This window comes from Heterodontus francisci, chromosome 15 (assembly GCF_036365525.1).
Source record: "Heterodontus francisci isolate sHetFra1 chromosome 15, sHetFra1.hap1, whole genome shotgun sequence".
Classification (NCBI taxonomy): Eukaryota; Metazoa; Chordata; class Chondrichthyes; order Heterodontiformes; family Heterodontidae; genus Heterodontus; species Heterodontus francisci.
In genome coordinates, this window is record NC_090385.1 from 6,821,018 (window position 1) to 6,838,606 (window position 17,589).

Consider the following 17,589-nt stretch of genomic DNA (forward strand, 5'->3'; position numbering starts at 1 on the left):
CAGACTGCAGACTGTAACTGAGCCTGGAACATGAGAGCTTCTCTCATGGTTGGCTCTCTCTCCCTTTCTCACAAACCTCCAGACCCACTGAAGTCACTTAAACCTCAAGAGAGAAAAGACTCCTACATTGAAACAAGTTAAAGCCCGCACTGGACCCCAACAAACAGCAAGATTTACTGGCAACCAAAGACTCCACACTGAACTCAAAGGACCGTAAATAATTACCAGATATTACCTCAAACTTTTCCCCTTTATTCTTTCTACTTTTTCTGTCTCTATCTGCGTATGTGTTTATCGTGTAGGCATGCTAGCGTGGTCGCATCGCGTATTCGTAGTCGTTAACCGAATTAGAGTTTAAGATTAATAAACTTCCACCTTTCTTATTTAAATCTAAGCAAACCTGTCTAATTTCTTTGCCTTACAATTGGAAATCAGTGAACAAAGATTCACTGAGGGGGAGCTAAAAACACAGTGTTTTTAAAATTAAACCCTGTTACGGTTAGACCAGGCAATGGCTGAGAGGGAACCCCGAGACCCCTACCTCACCTGGTTGTAACAATGCCAATATGTTACCCCCTACATCATGAGCTTGTATTTTCCACAGTAACCTTTGATGTGGCACCTTATCAAATGCCTTCTGCAAATCTACGTACAGTACATCCACCAGTTCTCCTTCATCCATAGCATGTTACTTCTTCAAAAAACTCCAATAAATTGGTTAAACATGATTTCCTTTTCACAAAATCAAGTTGACTCTGCCTGATTACCTTGAATTTTTCTAAGTGCCTTGCTATAACGTCTTTAATAGCTTTTAACATTTTCCCTATGACAGATGTTAAGCTAACTGGCCTGCAGTTTCCTGATCTCTGTCTCCTTCCCTTTTTGAATAAAAGAGTTACATTTACTATTTTCTAATCTAATGGAACCTTCCCTGAATCTAGGGCATTTTGGAAAATTAAAACAATGCATCAACTATCTCACTAGCCACTTCTTTTAAGACCCTAGGATGAAGTCCATCAGGACCCGGGGATCTGTCAGCCCACAGCTCCAACAATTTGCTCAGCACCACTTCCCTGTGACTGTAATTTTCTGGAGTTCCTCCCTCCCTTCCATTTCCTGAATTACAGCTATTTCTAGGATGTTACTTGTATCCTCTATAGTGAAGACCGATGCAAAATACATGTTCAATTCATCTGCCATCTCCTTATTTTCCATTATTAACTCACCACACTCACTTTGTATAGGATCAACTCTCACTTTGTTAACTCATTCCTTTTGTAACTATCTATATTTATATATTTTTTATACATATATATATATATATATATATATTCGGGCGGCACAGTGGTTAACACCGCAGCCTCACAGCTCCAGCGACCCGCGTTCAGTTCTGGGTACTGCCTGTGTGGAGTTTGCAAGTTCTCCCTGTGACTGCGTGGGTTTCCGCCGGGTGCTCCAGTTTCCTCCCACAGCCAAAGACTTGCAGGTTGATAGGTAAATTGGCCATTGTAAATTGCCCCTAGTGCAGGTAGGTGGTAGGAGAATGGTGAGGATGTGGTAGGGAATATGGGATTAATGCAGGATTTGTATAAATGAGTGATTGTTGGGCAGCACAGACTCGGTGGGCCAAAGGGCCTGTTTCAGTGCTGTATCTCTAAACACAAAACAATATATATATATATATATATATATAAAACGAATGAGAGGTGATTTCATTGAAACCTACAAAATACCAAAAAGGGATAGACAGGGCAGATGCAGGTAAGATGCTTTTCTCTGGTTGGGGAGTCTAGAACCAGGGGACACCATTTTAAAATAAGGGGGAAGCCACTTAGGACAGAGATGAGGAGAAATTTCTTTCCTCAGAGGGTTGTGAATCTTTGGAATTCTCTACCCCAGAGGGCTGTGGAAGCTCCGTCATTGAGTATGTTTGAAGCAGAGATTGACAGATTTCTAAATACCAATAACATAAACAGATATGGGGATAGGGCTTTGAAGTGGATGATCAGCCATGATCGTATTGAATGGCAGAGCAGGCCCGATGGGCTGAATGGCCTAATCCTGCTTCTATGTTCCTTCTTCTTACCACCTGTTTTAATATTTCTACCTAGCTTTCTCTCATACTCTTATTTTTCCCTCCTTATTAATCATTTAGCTTTTTTTCATATTATAGAGTCATAGAGCACTGAAACAGGCCCTTTGGCCCACCAAGTCTGTACCAACCATCAACCACCCATTGAGACTAACCCTACATTAATCCCATTTCCCTCTCACATCCCCACCTTCCCTTAATTCTCCTACCACCTACCGACACTAGGGGCAATTTACCTGTCAACCCACAAGTCTTTGGCTACGGGAGGAAACTGGAGCACCCGGAGGAAACCTACACAATCACAGGCAGAACTTGCAAACTTCGCACAGACAGGACCCAGAACTGAACCTGGGTCGCTGGAGCTGTGAGGCTGCGGTGCTAACCACTGCGCCACTATGCTGCCCATATTCTATTTAATCTTCTGACCTGCCACCCATCTTTGAATAATTATATGTTTTTTCCTTAAGTTTGATACTATCGTTAACTTTTTTAGTTAACCATGGATGGTGGGTCCGCCTCTTGGAATTTTTCATGGTTCAGGCGCAGTTGAAGTACATTCCCATGAGGGGGGATAAGTAGGACAAACAATGCCAGAGCACCCTGGAAGATGAAAGAGATAGAGAGTAAGATGAAGCAGAAAAAGGGTGTCTGTGACAGATGCCAGGTTGATAATACAAGTGAGAACCAGGCTGAATATAGAAAATTCAGAGGGGAAGTGAAACTTAAGAGCAGCAAAAAGAGAGTTGAGGAGAGACTGACAGCCAACATAAAAGGGAATCCAAAAGTCTTCTGCAGACACATCAATAGTAAACGGGTAGTGAAAGTAAAAATGGGGCTGATTAAGGACCAAAAAGGGGATTTCCACATGGAGGTAGAGGGCATGGCTGAGGTACTAAATGAGTACTTTGCATCTGTCTTTACCAAGGAAGAAGATGCTGCCAAAGTCATAGTGAAAGAGGAGGTAGTTGAGATACTGGATGGGCTAAAAATTTGACAAAGAGGATGTATTAGAAAGGCTGGCTGTATTTAAAATTGATGCCACCAGGACTGGATCAGATGCATCCAAGGATACCGAGGGAAGTACGTGTGGAAATTGCGGAGGCACTGGCCATAATCTAGATACAGGGATGGTGACAGAGGACTGAAGAATTGCAAATGTTCAAAAAAATAAGAGTGTAAGGATAAGGCTAACAACTACAGGTCAGTCAGTTTATCCTTGACAGTGGAAAAACTTTTTGAAATGATAATCCAGGACAAAATTAACAGTCACTTGGACAAATGCAGATTAATTAAGGAAAGCCAGCATGAATTTGTTAAGGGAAAATCATGTTTAACTAACTTGATTGAGTTTTTTTTATGAGATAACAAAGACAGTTGAGGAGGGTCATGCAGTTGATGTTGTGTACATGGACTTCAAAAGACATTTGACAAAGCGCCACATAACAGGCTTGTCAGTAAAGTTAAAGCCCATGGAATGAAAGGGGCAGTGGTGGCATTGATACAAAGTTGGCTGAGTGACAGGAAGCAGAGAATAGCGGTGAAAGGTTGTTTCTCAGACTGAAGTAGAGTATATAGTGGGGTTCTCCAGCAGTCAGTAGTAGGACCACTACGTTTCTTGATCTATATTAATGAGCTCGACTTGGGTATACAGGGCACAATTTCAAAATTTGTGAATGACACAAAACCTGTAAGTATTGTGAACTGTGAGGAGGATAGTGATAGACATCAAGTGGACTTAAGCTGGGACTATTCTCCTTGGGGAATAGAAGACTGAGAGGCGATTTGATAGACATGCTGAACATCATGAGTATCTGGACAAAACAGATTGGGAGAAATTGTCCCAATTTGCCAAAGGGCCAGAAGCCAAAGGACACTTAATTAAGGAAATGGCAAAAGAACCAAAGGAAAAACTTTTTTTACATAGTGAGTAGTTAGGATCTGGAATGCACTGCTTGAGAGTGTGGTGGAAGCAAATTCAACCATGCCTTTCAGAAAGAGATTGGATAATTATCTGAATAGAAAAAAGTTACAGGGCTACAGGGGAGAGCTGGAGTACTGAGGCTAGCTGAGTTGCTGTTGCAGAGAGCTGGCATGGCCACGACAGGCTGAATGGCCTCTTTTTGTGCTCTAACCATTTCTATGATTCGGTGAAGTCAGGATCTGTCAGTGGGACAACTTATTTTAAAATTATCCATGTTTACCTGCAGTACCTGTTGTAGATGTAGGTGGCACTGTGCTTGGAATTTGCAGAGTTAAGTGTCTGATATGTAATGCGAGATTCATAGCCCAACAATGGTACTGGCAACAGATTTGGTATTCAACTCCAATGTAAAGACAGTGAGTTCTAGTTAATGTACTTTTTCGATCCATTCTTTCAGGTAACTTGAATATTGTATTATGCTCAGAAGGAGCAGTGATGAAATAAACAATGAAATGGAAGAATTGTGAATTTAAAAAGTTAACTGTTAAACAAAACTACAAGAACATGGACACTTGTACCAGAGCCAACATGCTAAAGCGGTCACCTGACCCCTTCTGTACTGGAAACCAACAAACCTGTCTGAAAAGATAGAATTCGTTCACCTTGTCTGAATTAGCTCTGCAGAGAACCCCTTTGAAATTGAAAAGATAACTATTGCATACTGATGACTCCGACCAATAGGATTGAACTAACAAAGGGATCTAGAGACAGACTGCCTCAAGCCCCAAACCAAAATGCATAAGGGTGGAGTAGCAAGATTATAGCAGAACGGTCCCCATTCAGACATCAATAGATAGCCATGGTTTCCATATGGTTTCCTGGTGTGGTCACACCAGGGGAGAGGACCATGTGTCACCTAGCGGAAACTCTAATATGATGGATTTTTATCTTAAAAAGATATCCCAGAGGGAGATCAAGCCAAAACCACAAAAGGCCAGTCCAACTAGAGCCTGTGCAAGTGATCCGGCCAAGCAAGAAGAATCCTGCTGAACAATAACTGGAACAGCCACTACAGCAGAGACATCACAAAGTGACTTTGAGACTCTCCATCTGTAAGTGTCACAAAATCCACACCACCAGCTTTGTGCAGGGTTGTAATCACCAGAATTCCACAACACCACAACAAGTTGAAGACTACAAACATCCAGGCCTGCACCTTTTAAACTACTTTCCTCCTGAGAAGATTCATCAGGTTTACTATAAACCACAAACACTTACCTCACTTTGGGCTTTAAACTGTATCCTATCCTTTCCTTTCTATCTATCTAGACTTGTGTGTGTATGTGTGTGTGTATGTGTGTGTGTGGATGAATTTGTGTGGGGGTGAGGTTGCGACCATTTCCGGAATAGGATAAAAATAGTTATCCGTGGTTTAACATCCGAGAAAATCTGTCATTTGTCTGTTTATTTGACCGTAAATACACTCAGACGTTAACACACCACTTTTTAACAAAAAACGATTGCAATCAGCTGGGAGATGAACAGTGGAAATCACAAAGGTCCCAGCAGATTGGAAAACTGCAAATCTAACAACTCTTCAAGAAAGTGGGGTGGTGGGAGGGTAAGGGGTGGTGACAGAAAACAGGAAACTATAGGCCGGAGAGGCCAGTTAGTATAATATCTGTCACTGGGAAAATGCTACAATCCATTATTAGGAATGTAGTAAAAAGGCATGGATTAATCAGGGACAGTCAACATGGATTTATTAAGGGAAGGTCACGTTTTATTAACTTAATTGAGTTTTTTGAGGAAGTAACAAGGAGGATTGATGAGGGCAGTGCAGTGGATGTGGTCTACATGGATTTTAGTAAGGCATTTGACAAGGTCCCACATGGCAGACTGGTCAGTAAAATGAAAGCCCATGGGATACAGGGGAATGTGGCAGGTTGGATCCAGAATTGGCTCAGTGACAGGAAACAAAGGGTAATAGTCGACGGATGTTTTTGCGAATGAAAATCTGTTTCCAGTGGCGTTTCACAGAGCTCAGTGTTGGGTCCCTTGCTGTTTGTGGTATACATTAATGATTTGGGCTTAAATGTGGGAGGCATGATTGGGAAGTTTGCTGATGACACAAAAATTGGCCGTGTAGTAGTTAGTGAAGAGGATAGTTGTAAGCTCCTGAAAGATATCAATGGTTTGGTTGAGTGGGCGGAAAAGTGGCAAATGGAATTCAATCCAGAGAAATGTGAGGTAATGCATTTTGGGGAGGGCAAATAAAGCGAGGGAATACACAATAAACAGGAGGATATTGAGATGGGTAGAAGTAGATGGTAGAAGTGAGAGACCTTGGAGTGCTTGTCCACAGGTTCCTGAAGGTGGCAGGACAGGTAGGTAGAGTGGTGAAGAAGGCATATGGAATACTTTCCTTTATTGGCCGAGGTATAGAATACAAAAGCAGGGATGTGATGCTGGAACTGTATAAAACGCTGTTTAGGCCACAGCTGGAGTATTGCGTACAGTTCTGGTCACCACATTACAGGAAGGACATAATTGCTCTGGAGAGAGTACAGAGGAGATTTACAAGAATGTTGTCAGGGCTCGAAGGTTGCAGCTATGAGGGAAGATTGGATCGGCTAGGGTTGTTTTGCTTAGAACAGAGGAGGTGAGGGGTGACTTCATTGAGGTGTACAAAATTATGAGGGGCCTAGATAGAGTAGACAGGAAGGACCTGTTTCCCTAGTGGAGAGGTCAATTACCAGACACAGATTTAAGGTGACTGGTAGAAGTTTTAGAGGGAACATGAGGAAAAACTTTTTCACCCAGAGGGTGGTGAGTGTCTGGAATTCACTGCCAGGAATGGTGGTGGAGGCAGAAACCCTCAATTCTTTTAAAAGGTACCTGGACATGCACCTGAAGTGCTGTAACCTGCAAGGCTTTGGACCAGGTGCTGGAAGGTGGGATTAGATTGGGCAGCTAGTTTTTTTTCAGCTGGCATAGACACAATGCGCTGAATGGTCTCCTTCTGTGCCTTAGTTTTTCTATGGCTCTATAGTAGCAGGGCATCTAAAAAATCATAATACAATCAGGCAGAGTCAACATGGTTTTCTGAAAGGGAAATTATGTTTGACAAATTTATTCGAGTTCTTTCAGGAAGCAACAAACAGGGCGGATAAAGTGGAACCAGTACATGTAGTGTATTTGGATTTCCAAAAGGCATTCGATAAGGTGCCACATAAAAGGTTACTACACAAGATAGGAGCTCATGGCCTTGGGGGTGATATATTAGCATGGATAGAGGATTGGCTAACTAACAGGAAACAGAGGGTCAGGATAAATGAGTCATTTTCAGGTTGGCAAACTGAAACTAGTGGAGTACCAAAAGGATCAGTGCTGGGACCTCAACTATTTACGATCTACATTAATGACTTGGATGAAGGGACCGAGTGTATTGCAGTCAAATTCATGGACGATACAAAGATAGGAAGAAAAGCAAGTTGTGAGGAGGACACAAAGTGTCTGCAAAGAGATATAGATAGGTTAAATGAATGGGCAAAAATTTGGCAGATGCCATATAATGTGGGAAAATATGAGGTTGTCCACTTTGGCAGGAAGAATAGAAAAGCAGAATATTATTTAGATAGAGAGAGACTGCAGAAAGCTGCACTTGTACATGAATCAGAAAACAGTTAGCAGCAGGTACAGCAAATAATTAGGAAGACAAATGGAACGGTTGCATGTATTGCAAGGGGGAATGGAGTATAAAAGTAGGGATGCCTTCCTACACTGTATAGGGCACTGCTGTGACCACACCCAGAGTACTGTGTAAAGGTTTGGTCTCCCTGCTTAAGGAGGGATATCCTTGGACTGCAGACAGTTCAGAAAAGGTTCATGAGGCAGATTACTGGGAAGAAGGGGGTGTCTTATGAGGAAAGGCTGAGCAGGTTGAACCTATTCTCATTGGAGCTTAGAAGAATGAGAGGTGATCGTTTTGAAACTTACAAGTTTCTGAGGGGGCTTGAAAGGGTGGATGCTGAGAGGATGTTTCCCCTCGTGGGGGAATCTAGAACTAGGGGGCACAGTTTCAAAATAAGCAGTGGCCATTTTAAGATGGAGATGAGGAGGAATTTCTTCTCTCCGAATGTCTTATTCTTTGGAATACTCTTCCCCAGAGAGCAGTGGAGGCTGAGTCTTCGAATATATTAAGGGCTGAGTTAGACAGATTTTTAATTTATAAGGGAGTCAAGGGTTATAGGGGGCAGGCAGGAAATTGGAATTATGGCTACAATCAGATCATCCATGATAATTTTAAATGGTGGAGCAGGCACGAGGGACTGAATGGCCTACTCCTGCTCCTATTTCTTATGTTGTGTTCCCGAAATAGAGTACAGTAACATAATGATTAGCGCCGTATTTTTACTCCCCCCAAACAAGCAGGCTTGTGGCGGTTGGGGGAGTGGGGGAGGGGTTGGGGAGAGCATAAAATTGAGTGGGAAGCGGGGGGTGCTGTTTCTGACTCCCTCCCACCCCCATTGCAAGTTTACATGGGGTGGGGGTGAGGAATGGCCTGCCTGCACCAGGCCAATCTAGGCCCTTAAGAGGCCAATTAACTGGCACTTAAGGGACTCCGCCTGCCGCCACAGGTATTTTACCATTGGCTGGCGGGCAGCTGAGACCTCAAAACGCCTGTGTGGTGAAACCAGGTGGCCTTCTTGTGGGCTGGTGGGGGGCCCTCCTGATCGTGCACCCTGTGCCCAATGGAGGGCCGCCACCAAAGCCCCAACAACTTCCAATGTACAACATTCACCCCCATCCCCCCTAACCGAACCCCCTTGCCTCGCTGGGGCCCAGCCCATTGTTCCCGGCGAGGACCTAAAAACTGGGGCCGTCCTTCATCTTCCTTGCGGTGGCTGGGCGTAGATTGGCTGGCAGCTCTATTAGGTGGGAAGGAAGTGAAAGTCCCACCCAAGACCAATTAAGGGCCTATGGAGCGTAAATGCCGGTCTGGCTCCCCAGGTCATGCAGAGGCGGGCTCGCCACTGACTTTGCGGCTGGTGGACGGGTCCTCCCGCCCAGCGAAAAATTCCGGCCTATGTTACTAGAATAGTGATCCAGAGGCCTGGAGTAATGATTCAGAGACATGAGTTCAAATCCCACAATGGCAGTTGGGGAATTTAAATTCAGTTTTTTTTTTATTTGTTTGTGGTATGTGGGCATCGCTGGCCAGGCCAGCATTTATTGCCCATCCCTAATTGCCCTTCAGAAGGTGGTGGTGAGCTGCCTTTTTGAACTGCGGCAGCCCATGTGGGGTAGGTACACCAACAGTGCTGTTAGGGAGGGAGTTCCAGGATTTGACCCAGTGACAGTGAAGGAACGACAGTATGATGTGCGGCTTGGACACGAACCTGAAGGTGGTGATGTTCCCATGCATCTGCTTCTCGGTGAGAGAGGTCGCAGGTTTGGAAGGTGCTGTTAAGGGAGCCTTGGTGACTTGCTGCAGTGCATCTTATAGATGGTACACACTGCTGCCACTGTGCGTCAGTGTGAAAGGAGTGAATGTTGAAGGTGGTGGGTGGGGTGCCAATCAAAAAGGCTGCTTTGTCCTGGATGGTGTCGAGCTCCTTGAATGTTGTTGGCGTTCCACCCAACCAGGCAAGTGGCGTGTATTCCATCACACTCCTGACTTGTGCCTCGTAGATGGTGGACAGGCATTGGGGAAACAGTCGGTGAGTTACTCGCTGCAGAATTTGTAGCCTCTGACCTGCTCTTCCAGCACAGCATTTATGTGGCTGGTCCAATCCAGCTCAGTTTCTGGTCAATGGTGACCGCCAGGATGTTGATTCAGTCATCTTAATGCCATTGAATGTCAAGGGGAGATGATTGGATTCTCTCTTCCTTGAGATGGTCATTGCCTGGCACTTGTGTGGCACGAATGTTACTTGCCACTTCGCTTCCCAAGCCTGAGTGTTGTCCATAAAAATCGTAGAACGTTTAAGGCACAAAAAGAGGCCACTTGGCCCATCATGTCTGCGCCATCCAAAAAAAGAGGCACCCAGCCTAATTCCACCTTCCAGCATTTGGTCCATAGCCCTGCAGATTACAGCACTTGAGGTACATATCCAGACACCTTTTCAATGAGTTGAGGGTCTCTGCCTCTACTGCCCTTTCAGGCAGTGAGTTCCAGACCCCCACCACCCTCTGGGTGAAAAATCTTTTCCTCATCTCCCCTCTAGTCTTTCTACCAATCACTTTCATTTATGCCCCCTAGTCACTGACCTCTCTGCTAAGGTAAATAGGCCCTTCGCATCCACTCTATCCAGGCTTCTCACAATTTTGTACATTTCAATAAAATCTCCTCTCAGTTTTCCCAGTTCCAAGGAGAACAATTCCAGCCTATTCAATCTTTCCTCATAGCTGCATTTTTCCAGTCCTGGCAAAGTCCTCGTAAATCTCTTCTGTACCCTCTCGACTACAATTTCATCCTTTCTGCAATGAGGTGTCCAGAACAGCACATATTATTCAAGTTGTAGCCCGACCAATGATTTATACCAGGGTTCTCCAACATATGGTCCACAGGCCAGGATCCAGCCCGCCAAAGGTTTCCATCTGGCCGCGGGCATAAACTGTACCCGGGGCTGTTCCTCATCCTCGCCAGGGCTCTGTGACTGGAGATGAGAAATTTTCCCTCTTGCAGAGGGTCTTTTTAAAAACATCTCACGTCAGTTTCATAGCTGACAGCTGCTGATATCGGGATCAGCGGTTTCCCAACTTCGGACAGATTCAGGATTTTTTAAAAGCCTGCCGGAAAATGCAGAACCTGCGTGAAGTTGGGAAGCAGCCGTTCCGGATGTCAGCAGCTGTTAGCTGTGAAAGTCACTTGAGATTTAAAAAATACTGCTCAACTATCTGCTGAGCATTCCTGCTCTCTGCAACAATCAGTGAGAGAGAAAAAGGGAGGGGGGGGAACAGAGAGAGAGAGAGAGAGAAATAGGGACACAGAGAGAAAAAGAGAAAAAGGGAGACAGAGAGAGAGGGCAGAGAGAGAGGGACAGAGAGAGAGAGAGGGGCAGACAGAGAGGGAGATGCAGTGATCAAGATCACCCTTGATAGAATAATATCTATCTGAATACTGTGTATCACTACAAGTGTGTGTGCAAACATTGACAACTTGTGCAAGCAAAAAAATGCCAGGCTTCTCACGAATTCAGCGTGCAACATAGTGAAGAGAAAGTAAGTCAATAAATTAGTCGTCTCATTTAAAGCTGCTTCACAAAAATATACATTTGTTGTTGTTTTGATGAATAGTAAGATAAATTTTAATGCCTTTATCTTTCCAAAATTATCTTACCGGCCCCCTATGTAAGACAAAAGTTGTAATGTGGCCCACCACACGAAAAGGTTGGAAAACCCGGATTTATACAGTTCCGGCATAACCGCCCTGCTCTTGCATTCTACACCTCGGCTGATAAAGGAAAGGATTCCATATCCACCTTATCGACCTGTCCTGTTACCTTCAGGGATCTGTGGACGTTCACTCCAAGGTTTCTCACTTCCTCTATACCTCTCTGTTTTCTCCCATTAATCGTGCATTCCTTTGCCTTGTTTGACCTCCCTGGGGAGATCGTGTCTAACTAACTTGATAGAATTTTTCGAGGAGGTGACTAGATATGTCGATGAGGGTAAAACAGTAGATGTCGTATACACGGATTTCAGTAGGGCTTTTGATAAGGTCCTGCATTGAAGCTTGGTTAAGAAGGTAAGAGCCCATGGGATCCTGGGAAATTTGGAAAACTGGATCCAAAATTGGCTTAGTGACAGGAGGCAGAGGGTAATGGTCGAGGGCTGTTTTTGCAATTGGAAGCCTGTGACCAGCGGTGTTCCACAGAGATCGGTGCTGGGACCCTTGTTGTTTGTAGTGTACATTAATGATTTAGACATGAATATAGGAGGTATGATCAGTAAGTTCGCAGATGACACGAAAATTGGTGGTGTTGTAAATAGTGAGGAGGAACTCCTTAGATTACAGAGAGATATAGATGAGCTGGTAAGATGGACGGAGCAGTGGCAAATGGAATTTAATCCTGAAAAGTGTGAGGTAATGCATTTTGGGAGGACGAACAAGGCAAGGGAATATACAATGGATGGTAGGACCCTAGGAAGTACAAAAGGTCAGAGGGACCTTGGTTTACTTGCCCACAGATCACTGAAGGCAGCAGCACAGGTAGATAAGGTGGTTAGGAAGGCATATGGGATACTTGCCTTTATTAGCCGAGGCATAGAATATAACAGCAAGGAGGTTATGATGGAGCTGTATAAAACGCTAGTTAGGCCACAGCTGGAGTACTGTGTACAGTTCTGGTCACCACATTATAGGAAAGATGTGATTGCACTGGAGAGGGTGCAGAGGAGATTCACCAGGATGTTGCCTGAGCTGGAGCATTTCAGATATGAAGAGAAACTGAAAAGGCTAGGGTTGTTTTCCTTGGAGCAGAGAAGGCTGAGGGGGGACATGATTGAGGTCTACAAGATTATGAGGGGCATTAATAGGTTAGATAGGAAGAAACTTTTTCCATTAGCGGAGGGGTCAAGAACCAGGGGGCATAGATTTAAGGTGAGGGGAAGGAGATTTAGGGGGATTTGAGGGAAATTTTTTTCACCCAGCGGGTGGTTGGAATCTGGAACGCACACCCTGAAGTGGTAGAGGCAGGAACCCTCACAACATTTAAGAAGTATTTAGATGAGCACTTGAAACGCCACAGTATACAAGGCTATGGGCCAAGTGCAGGAATATGGGATTAGAATAGTTGGGTGCTGGATGGCCAGCACAGACACGATGGGCCGAAGGGCCTGTTTCTGTGCTGTATAACTCAATGACTCCCCAAATGTATCACATCACACTTCTCTTGGTTGAATTCCATTTGCAACTTTTCTGCCCACATGGCCAGTCCATCAATATTTTCCTGCAGCCTATAGCTATCCTCCTCGTTATCTACCACATGGTCAATTTTTGTGTCGTCGGCAAACCTCTTGATCATGCCCCCTACATTTACATCCAAATCGTTAATATATACCACAAAAAGCAGGGGACCTAGTACTGAGCCCAGTGGATGGCATAGACATGATGGGCTGAATGGCCTTCTGTGCCGTAATTTTTTTACGGTACTATGGAACGTCACTGGAAGCAGCCTTCCAGTTACAAAAGCACCCATCAACAATTACCCTTTGTTTCTTGCCACTGTGCCAATTTTGTATCCACCTTGCTACATTTCTCTGGATCCCATGGGCTTTTTTTTTTAACCAGTCTGCCATGTGGGACTTTGCCAAAAGCTTTGCAAAAATCCTTGTAGACAACATCAATGCACTACCTTCATCAATTTTCCTTGTTACTTCTTCAAAAAATTCGATCAGGTTGGTCAGACAAGATCTTCCTGAACAAATCCATGCTGAATATCCTTGATTAAGCCGTGCCCTTCTAGGTGACAGCTCATTCTGTCTCTCAAAATTGATTCCAATATTTTGCCCACTACTGTGGTTAGACTGACTGGCCTGTATTGATTCAGTCTATCCTTATCTCCCTTTTTAAACAGAGGTACAACATTAACAGGCCTCCAATCCCCCGGCACCACACCTGTATCCAAAGAGGACTGGAAAATGATGGTCAGACCTTCCACTATTTCCTCTCTGGTTTCTTTAACAGCCTGGGGTACATTTTATCCGGCCTTGGTGATTTATCAACTTTCAAGGATGCTAATCCAATACTTCCCCCCTCCCTATGTTTATCACTTCCAATATTTCATACCCCTTTTCCTTAACTACAATATCTGCATCGTCTCCCTCTTTTGTGAAGACAGAGGCAAAGTATTCATTAAGAACAATAACAATATCTTCTGCCTCTACACATAGATTACCTTTTTGGTCTTTCCTTAGTTATCCTCTTACCTCTAATGTATTGATAAAACATCTTTGGGTACACTTTGATTGTGGTTGCCAGTATTATTTCCTGCCCTCGCTTAGCTCTCCTCATTTCTTTTTTGATTTCACCCCTCCACTTTCTATACTCTTCTCGGCTTTCTGTAGTATTGAATTCTCGGTGTTGGACATAAGCTTCCCTTTTCTGCCTTATCTTACCCTGTAAGCTCTTTGACATCCATGGGGCTCTAGATTTGGCCATCCCATCCTTTTCCTTTGTGGGAACACGTTTACTCTGAACCCCCTGAATCTCCCCTTTGAATGCCTCCCACTGTCCTGACACTGATTTACCTTCAAGTAGCTGTTTCCAGTCCACTTTCGCTAAATCATTCCTCAGTTTGGTAAAATTGGCCTTGCCCCAGTTGAGAACTCTAACTCCTGTTCTATCCTTGTCCTTTTCCATAATTATGTTAAAACTGACTGAATGATGATCACGACCGCCAAAATGCTCTCACACTGTCACTCTTTCCATCTGCCCAGGTTCCCAGCTTCCCAGGTCTTGCTGCATCTGGACACGGGCGGCTTCAGTATCTGAGGAGTCGCTGAATGCTGTGCAATCATCAGTGAACATCCCCACTTCCGACCTTATGATGGAGGGAAGGTCATTGATGAAGCAGCTGAAGATGTTTAGGCCTAGGCTACTACCCTGAGGAACTCCTACAATGATGTCTTGGGATTGAGATGATTGACCTCCAACAACCACTACCAGCTTCCTTTGTGCTGGGTATGACTCTAACCAGTGGACAGTTTTCCCTCTGATTTCCATTGACTCATGTTTTGCTAGGGCTCCTTGATCCTATGCTCAGTCAAATGGTGCCTTGATGTCAAGGGCAGTCACTCTCACCTCACCTCTCCTCTGGAGTTCAATTCTTTTGTCCATGTTTGAACCAAGGCTGTAATGAGGTCAGGAGCTGAGTGGTCCTGGCGGAACTCAAACTGAGCGTCACTGTGCAGGTTATTGCTAAGCAAGTGCTGCTTGAGAGCACTGTTGGCAACTCCTTCTATCACTTCGCTGATGGTCGAGAGTAAACTGATAGGGCAGTAATTGGCCAGGTTGGATTTTTGTGGACAGGACATACTTGGGAAATTTTCCACATTGTCAGGTAGATGCAGCAGCTCAAGAAGGCTGCTCACTACCAGCTTCTCAAGGACTATTACAGATGGGCAATAAACAGTGGGCTTGGCAACAATGTGTACAACCCATCAACAAATGTAAAAACATCACTTTTCAAAATACCGCTCCTAACATCCTGAAGGCTGCATTTCCTGCACAGAAATTCCATCTTCCATCGACCAGTAAATCCCAGCTCTAAAAACATTTCCACAGTTCCCACCACTCTTCACCCCTGGATTGAGAAAACCCCCTAATTCCTCCCTCCCCAATTTATCAGGTAACTGACCAGAGTATAATTTCAGGGCATATATTCCTCATCACCATCTCACAAACTAAGCAGGAATTCAGGCCCTGGGAATATGAGAAATTATTTGTTAACGAAAAGGAAACCCAGACTTCACACTTGCAAAGGTAACTCAACACAATCCTTCTAATAAAGATTGTCACATGGTTCCCACTACCCATTCCCCCTTTACCAACCTCCCATGTCCTGTCTCATCCATTTACACTTCCACTTTCACACTCCTAGTGACACGTTCCTCCCCTATCCCCAACTCCCATCTCCCTATTGATCTTTTTCCCTCACCCTCCTGCCCTCACATTTCCTACCCCCAACACTTCCCCCTCTTCAATTTGGTCCAATTATTCTCTTTGCCTTCTCACCTTGCTTCACCCGAATTGTGCTTAGTAACAGCTGATCTGCGACTTACGCTTCTTTAGCAAAACAAACCATGTTTACCTGATATTGGCTCCTCCTCAATCACTTCTACTTCAGAGATTGTACAGGGTTTTTCTGCATGGACATTACAAATATACTGCGGTTAACAATATGATCTGCTATTGCAATAATCTATTACAAATTACAAATGCTTTGTGTGTAACATCTTTCCAACAGAAATGCATTGAAACTCCCTAAATCAGGGTCTAACAATAGGAAAACTCAGATTAAAAGTATTGATATTTACCTGTAGTAAGTGTGGTACCTGTAAGTGGCACTGTGTTTGCTATTAACAAGGTTGAGTGCCTGATACATAACATTTGATGTAAAGTCCATCGATGGTGCAGTGTTGTGGCAATAGATTTGGCTCCAATATAAAGGCATTAAATTTTAGACAATGATGTGATTTGCATTCCATTCTTTCAGCTAACTCCAATATTGGAAAAGTCATTTTAAATTCCAAAAACAGTGTATGGTAGCATAATTGTTGTGTTACTGGACGAGTAATCCAGATATAATATGAGTTCAAATCTCACCACACCAGCTGGAGAATTTAAATTCAGTTAATTTAATAAAAAGATACTATCACGATTGGCGACCATGAAACTACTGGATTGTCATAATGAACCATGATGCTCAACAATGTCCTTTAGGAAGGAAATCTGCCATTCTTACCCAGTCTGGCCTACATGTGACTCCAGTCCCACAGCAAAATTGTTGACTCTTAACTGCTCTCTGAAATGGCCCAAAAAGCCACTCAGTTGCATCAAACTGCTTTGACTTGGTCGATTAAGAATAAAACTGGACAGACCACTCAGCACGACCTAGGCACAGGAAACCGCAAAGGAAGACCCCGTCCGAGGCACACACCATCCTGAGTTGGAAATATATTGCTGTTTTTCCATTGTCATTGGGTCAAAATCCAGCAACACCATCCCTAACGGCATTGTGAGTGTAACTACATCACATCAACTGCAGCGGTTCATGGAGGCAGCTCACCACCACCTTCTCAAAGGCAATTAGAGATGGGCAATAAATGCCAGTCATGCCAACGATTTCCATAACCCATGAACAAATGAAAAAGACATTGATTTTCAAAGTGCCATTTCCATACCCAGAAGGCAGCATTTCACGGCAGAGAAATTCTATCTTCCTCCAGCCAAGTAACTACTATCTCTAAAAGAAATTCCACAGTTCCCACGACTCTCCACCCTAAGCACAAAGTCTGGATTGAGAAGACCCACTAATTTCCACTCTCGATAACCTATTAGATAATTGACCCAAGGAATAAAACAATTGCCATCGAGCAAAAAAATAAATAGGCACACATATTCCTCATCACCACCTCATTAAGCTGAAATTCAGGCTCTGGGAATACGAGAAATTATTCCTCACTATAAAGAAAACACAAGTTCACAATATCCTATTAAAAAGCTAGTCTAGACCATGAAACCATTGCCAATTGTTGTAAAAACCCATCTGGTTCACTAATGTCCTTTAGGGAAGGAAATCTGTCGTCCTTATCTTTTCTGGCCTACATGTGACTCCAGACCCACAGCAATGTGGTTGACCACATTGAAATGGCCTAGCAAGCCACTCAGTTGTATCAAACCGCTATGAGGTCTAAGAAGAGGAATGAAACTCGACAGACCACCAGGCATCGATCAAGGCACCAGAAATGACAATGGCAAACCCAGCCCAATGGACCCTGCAAAGTCCTCCTTATTAACATCCGGGGATTTGTGCCAAAATTGGGAGAGAAGTCCCACAGACTAGTC

At 44.0% G+C, this 17,589-nt stretch overlaps 1 protein-coding gene across 1 annotated transcript in view; it reads right to left on the reverse strand.

Annotated features, from left to right (window-relative positions):
• The window catches only part of LOC137377390 (neurofilament heavy polypeptide-like), a 187,512-nt gene that overhangs the window by 139,527 nt on the left and 30,396 nt on the right, over positions 1-17,589 (reverse strand). Inside the window, exon 8 of the mRNA XM_068046968.1 lies at positions 15,833-15,886. Coding sequence (XP_067903069.1) covers positions 15,833-15,886 — 54 coding nt within the window. The remainder of the gene's footprint in view (positions 1-15,832; positions 15,887-17,589) is intronic.